This window comes from Sinocyclocheilus anshuiensis, unplaced genomic scaffold, assembly GCF_001515605.1.
Source record: "Sinocyclocheilus anshuiensis isolate Anshui unplaced genomic scaffold, SAMN03320099.WGS_v1.1 scaffold322, whole genome shotgun sequence".
In the NCBI taxonomy this organism is placed as follows: domain Eukaryota; kingdom Metazoa; phylum Chordata; class Actinopteri; order Cypriniformes; family Cyprinidae; genus Sinocyclocheilus; species Sinocyclocheilus anshuiensis.
Window position 1 is genome coordinate 249044 of NW_015542366.1, and position 6619 is coordinate 255662.

Genomic DNA, 6619 nt, shown 5'->3' on the forward strand with positions numbered 1-6619 from the left:
AATAAAGGAAGCGCTGCTCGCATTCTGCCATGCCAAACCATGCACGCAGCAGCCCATGCTTGCTTTTCTGTTAAAATAACAGTGGCTTGTGAATGTTGATGCTTAGTCTAAATAACAAATATTTTATCGGGAGTGTTTATGCTGGGATGTTGTGGAGCTTAGGAGATGTTACAGAACCATTACATGTAAATGTTTTCGATGTACTGAAAAAAATCATATATAGATTACTTTTATGCAGGCTTTTGCGGACGGGAGCGGGACAAAACATGAATGTCGCAGGCGGGAGCGGGACCAGATAAGATATTTTTCTGCGGGAGCGGGCGCGGAAGTCTCTACTTCCAGCATTATTGAAAATGAATGTTAATCCACATCTTTCCTAAAGCTCTCTGCAAACCGATTCACTTCTATAAAATGTTTGCATGACACACTGAACAGACCAAAATTTTTTCATTATTAATTTCAGCATTTTGTTATTTTATTTCAATATAGACTATCGTTCAGAAGTTTGGGGTCTGCAAGATTTTTTAATGCTTTAAAAAAAAGTTTTCTTTGTAAATATTTAAAAATGAAACTCATTCATGTGATGGCAAAGCTGAATTTTCAGCATCATTACTCCAGCCTTCAGTGTCACATGATCCTTCAGAAATCATTCTAATATGCTGATTTGGTGCTTAAGAAATATTTCTTATTATTATCAATGTTGAAAACAGCTGCTTAATATTTTTATAGAAACCATGATACATTTTTATATGATTTTTGAGGAATAGTTTTTATTTGAAACATAAATCTTCTGTAACATTATGAATGTGTTTACTGTCACTTTTGATTAATTTAATGCATCCTTGCTAAAAAATACTAATGAAATATAAAATTAATAAAAGTATTAATTTCTTTCAAACTCTAGTGTATGTATATACATATAACAGTACTAATTAGTACAAAACTAATTAAGCTTTGGTTTCAAGGAATAGTTTGTACAGTTCTCTCACCTCTGAGTGTTAGCCGATGGAGAGTTCCTCACTTTGGGGTTGCTGGAATGCATTGACATCAGTCCCAGTGCGACAGAGGCAGGAGCAGTAGAGTGCTGTTGGGGACTGGGGGTGTGTGTATGTGTAGTGGTGGGCGTAGCTTTTGCCCGGGTGCTCCGGGGCCCGGTATTGGGGGTTGCGACAGGGCTGCTGCAGTCCTGGCCCTCCTCTTGCCGTTCTTTGGCCCTCTCCTTCCTGCCTGAAGCGTTTCCTGTGGTTCCAGTAGCTGCGGTGGTTGCCGTGGCTGCTGCTGCTGCTGGTCTCTCCTCCTGCACCTCCAGCATTCTCTGTGTGGGCTTGTCTGGAGTCTCCCCAAGGAGACCTCACAGCCCCTGGCCACACTACACACAAACAGGCAAAGAACAGTTAGTTTAGACCACAAAAGCCTGCAAATGTTCTCCCTGATTTCAATTAAATCATATTTTCTACTGTTTTAAAAGTTAGGTGTTGATACAATTTTTTTAAATGTTTTGAAATTTCTTTGATAAAAAAAAAAGTGTCAAAATAGTAACATTAAATGACATATTACAATTTAAAATATTATTACAGCTTAAAATAACTGTAAAAATGTCATTTGTAAAAGTAAAATAAAAGTAAAATGCCGTTTATTCTTGTAATAGCCTGTAATAGTCTTCAGTTTCACACGATCCTTCAGAAATCATTCTGATATGATGATTTGCTGCTTAAGAAACATTTTAATCAATGTTGAAAACAGTATGCTGCTTAATATTTTTGTGCAAACCGTGATACATTCTTTTCAGGATTCTTTGATGAACAGAAAGTTCACAAGAACAGTATTTATTTGTATTTATTTCTAAATCTTTTGCAAAATTATGCATGTCTTACTGTCACTTTTGATCAATTTAATGCATCTTTGCTGGAAAAAAAATTCAAAAATTCTCAACAAAAAAAAAACAACAACTTTGAATGCCAATGTATATGTGAGTCTACTTTTCCCCTTGCATTGCCACACCTACATTAGCTCTGAAGTATCCGACTCCAAGTCACATGTTTACTTGTTTGTCCACCTGTGCAGACTAGGGATGTAACGATTAACTGCGAGCCGGTTGAAAATCGATTCCTAGTGCAGACATGTTCCATAAGAGTTCTGAATCACCTCAAACGGCTATGAACATCCACACCAATTTAGAACACCATGAAAAACACCCAACATTACAAAAAAAAAATTAAAAAAATAGCAGGCACGCCAAGAATATAAGCACATTTCAAGTGACTGCATATTCGCCAAAACACTGAAGCTGAAGGTGAGAAAATGTGGAACTGTGAATCTGCCAGGCAGTGGCCATCACCCAAAACTCACTGAAGAGTCAGACCGAAGGCCACCAAAAGAACGATTTGTTGAAAACAAGTAGTCGTGAAACATCTCAGAAGGAGGCGTGCGATAGACTGAAACCAGTCTGCTGGTGGATTTTGCCGTCTGCAATAGAACATCATGCTGAGAACACAGTTAAAGTGAGGAGAACCATCATGCAAGGCTCTGTAATAAGAATGGAAAACTCAGTCCAAACAAAATAACCAACTGGACAATATCTTGCAATATTTAGTGAAAGCCAGTCTCATGATGTACTCTGATTTGAAATAGTTTGATTTGCTAATCTTGATCCACACCACATTATATTGTGCCAAACTGTTGTGCTTTCCACTTGATACCACTGCTCTCAAACTAGGATGAATATTAACCTTTTTGCATGAAAGCTACATAGCACATAATACACAGTTAAAAAGTTTTAGGTCAGTATTTTTTTTTCTAAAGAAAACGAATATTTATATTTAGCAAGGATGCACTACTTTGACCAAAAGTGACAGAAATCGGTTACACTTTATTTTACAGCATGCGTCGGCTCAGGTTTAGTACCTAGTTATTATCCAGTTATTGTAGCTGCTATAATAAATAAATAGTATGTACATGCGGAAAAAAACTGTAAAATAAAGTGCTACCCAGAAATCTTTTGTGACAATATAGGTGAATTGACTATTTCAAGTGAATGCTTTTCTTTTGAACTTTCTAGTCATTAAAGAATCCTAAAAATAATGTTTTGCACAAAAATATTAAGCAGCATAATAGTTTTCAATACTGATAATAATAATAACAAGTTTATTGAGCAGCAAATCAGCATATTAGAATGATTTCTGAAGGATTATGTGACACTGAAGACTTGAGTAATGATGCTGAAAATTCAGCTTTGCCATCATAGGAATACATTGAAATATTCAAATAGAAAGTCTTTTTAAATAGTAATATTGAGATGAAATTATTACCATTTTTACAGAATTTTTGATCAAATAAATGTAGACTTTGAGAGCATGAGGCTTTTCACATACACACACATACATAAGACCCTTACAAACTTTTGAACGGTAATGTATATGATTACCAAAGCCCAAATCTGATGTTAAATCCGAAGTGTAGAGAGAGAGAGAGAGAGAGAGAGAGAGAGAGAGAGAGAGAGAGAGAGCAAGAGGCACATAATATGTACCATCTTGTAACCCAGATTTCTCGAACAGAAACAGCTGTGGGTGAGTCGACAACTCAACTGATAACTGACTAGCACAATTCTTTACACTCGACAGTAACATACAAAATAATAATAATAATAATAATAATAATAATCATAATAATAATAATAATAATAATTCACAAGAGTGGGAATGATTAAGTTTGTCTTTCAGGGTGTGCTAGTGCTTCTGTGTGTAAATGAGATTGTGTTAACATGTAGGGGCTTCTGTCTGTATGCAAACTCTAGCTTTCATAAGATATGAGAACTCTCTAAAAAAGCTGCAGCGTCAGACTGCGTTGTCATCCAGAAAATATTCAGAACAGCTTCCAAAACACTTAAATGATGCAAGCATCTCACATATTCCTTCCCGGCCTAACAGTGAGCACTGAAAGAGTGCTAACTCAACCCCAAGACTCCATTTTGGGAATTTAATATAATTGTACACTAAACTTATAAATGCTTAAGGGCTGATCAGAATTAAATAAGGGGGAAAAAATCATACTCAAATGCATATTAATTCTTATTGAGATCACATTAATTCATTTAAATTACCTATAAACCATTTCTGACAGTTTATTATACCATTTTCAAACAAACCATCTAGACCCATTTAATATCAGGGCGCTACAGTGTGAGCATATTGCTCAAATTTGCAAGTTAAATTAAGGCATGCGAATGTGAAAAATTATTTGGGGACATAGGTGACATGATTAAAACAATCTCAGCAAATTGTGTTTCACACTGTGATTTGTAGCTTTTCGTTGCTTTATATTCATGGCAACAGAGAAAGCGGGAAGGTACATATCTACTGATCTGTTAGGCATTAATGCTTGTTGTTGACTAAAATTATTATAAAAAGGTAACATGTTTGTTTATAAGTTTATAAAACATAAATAACATTATATGTTTTAAGTAATCAGTCTAAATTTGTTTACTTTCTCCTGTCTAGTTACCTGGAAAGATCAAGTTGATCTGTGATTTATTTACAGTGCAAAAGCAAGCAAATACAGTTTGGGGTCCATTTTTTTAAATGGAAGGTTATTTTTAAAGGAAGATTTTTAATTTTTAATTTTTTAAAAATTATTAATTAAGTCTCATATACTGGCCAAGGCTGCATGTATTAACTAAAAATACAATAAAACTGTAATATTGTGAAATATTATTACAATTTAAATTAAAATGTCTATATTAATATATTTTAAAATGTAATTTATTCCTGTGCTGTAAAAGCTGAATTTTCAGCATCATTCTTCAGTGTCACATGATCCTTCAGAAATCATTCTAAAATATTGATTTACTGCTCAAGTAACATTTATTATAATCATCAATTTTGAAAACAGTTGTGCTGCATTTGTGGAAACTGTGAAACGTTATTTTCAGGATTCCTTAAATGAAAAGTTCAAAACAGCAGCATTTATTTAAAATAGAAATTGTAACATTATAAATGTACTTGTCACTTTTGATCAATTAATGCATCCTTGTATAAAACGATAAAAAAAAAAAAAAAAACTTTTGAACGGTAGTGTATAAGCACAGTGCTCTGCTTAATATCACAAAAAGTAAAAAGGAAACAAATAACGAGAAACGAGCATGTCAACTGAGGCAGCCATTTCATTTTTTTGTCATTTAAAACATGGTTTCCTTGCATGGCCCCTCTCTCTTCTCCTGAACCCACACTTGCATACTGACATTCTCAGATTTCAGCGTTTGCAGTGTGAGAGGCCGGTGTGCTGCTCCGGTGCTGAGCTCTAATGGCGTACAGTGGCAGCAGCATGGCCGTCAAGCCTTCTCCAGCCCGCCACAGACATTACTCTTCATGCACGCACACCCACAAACACCGTTGCCAAGGCAACCCCGACCGACAAGCCCTGGATCTACGACAGCCTCAAAAACACACCCGTACCCATCAATCTGCGGGAAGATTTAGAATGCATGTGCACTTAAAGCTATAGTGTAGTTTTGCTACTTTTCTATTGACACAGAGGGCTGGAATCCCAAGATCTACTGGAACGGTATTAAACAGTCAACATGGATTGGCGTTTGTGAAAAAGCAAGTTATTACATTTATCACATTTAGAAGAAAAAGCAGAGTTTTCTCTTTGAAACATGCATTGATAAATAAAACTAAAAAAAATCACATTTCTAAAAAACACCAAATAATTTGTGTCTATTTTGATCTCACGTTGACTTGAAAACAAAACAAACCAAAAAGTTAAATGAACATCCGATTCTGTCTACGAAGCCTGGAATGCGTCTTGAACTTGTGGAGCTAGAAACAGGGACAGAGACACACACGCATTCAACCTCAGAAATTTCCACTTCCTTCTCAGAAATGGACAAACATTCCAGAATGCTCTTACACTTCCTGTCCAGCCTTGAGCGAGTGGGAACAAGAAAGAGGTGAAAACAGTGGCCAGTGTGACAAGATATACAGTTAAATCTGGGATGGACGGAGGAAATCATCCCAACACTTCAACAATGCAGGCTGGGAATATTCACACGATAATCTTAATGAAATAAAATAAAAAAAAATTAAAAAAGTGTCAACGTTTCAATAAATAAAAGCAAAAAGTACCTACATACATATTTTCCAATGTAATATTATTAGTGAGCATATACATATATTTTCAAAAGGCTGGAGGTACAGAAAAGAAAAGAGTGGAAATATTCACACTATAATTTGTAAAAATAAATAAATAAATAAAAATTACCTACATATATTTTCCTATGTACATATGTATTCCTATGAAAGAAAGAAAGAAAGAAAGAAAGAAAGAAAGAACAAATGAAAAGGTAAAAAAAAGAAAAGTAAAGAACCAAAATGTAAGAGTGAAACAAAGAACAAACAAATTAAAAGGAAGAAAGAAAGAAAGAAAGAAAGAAAGAACAAACAAAAGAAAAGAAAAGGAAGGAAGGAAGGAAAAAAGAAACAAAGAACAAACAACTGAAAAGGAAGGAAGAAAGAAAGAAAGAAAGAAAGAAAGAAAGAAATGAAAAAGAAGGAAGAAAGAAAGAAAGAAAGAAAGAAAGAAAGAAAGAAAGAAAGAAATTAAATGGAAGGAAGAAAGAAAG

General features: G+C 34.7%; 1 protein-coding gene across 2 annotated transcripts in view; it reads right to left on the reverse strand.

Annotated features, from left to right (window-relative positions):
• LOC107692115 (B-cell CLL/lymphoma 9 protein-like) overlaps positions 1–6619 on the reverse strand; it is a 65211-nt gene that overhangs the window by 21063 nt on the left and 37529 nt on the right. For both annotated transcript variants that reach the window (XM_016491020.1, XM_016491019.1), the window contains one exon: positions 990–1369. In XM_016491020.1, the coding sequence (XP_016346506.1) occupies positions 990–1312 (323 nt within the window). In that variant the 5' untranslated portion in view covers positions 1313–1369. The remainder of the gene's footprint in view (positions 1–989; positions 1370–6619) is intronic.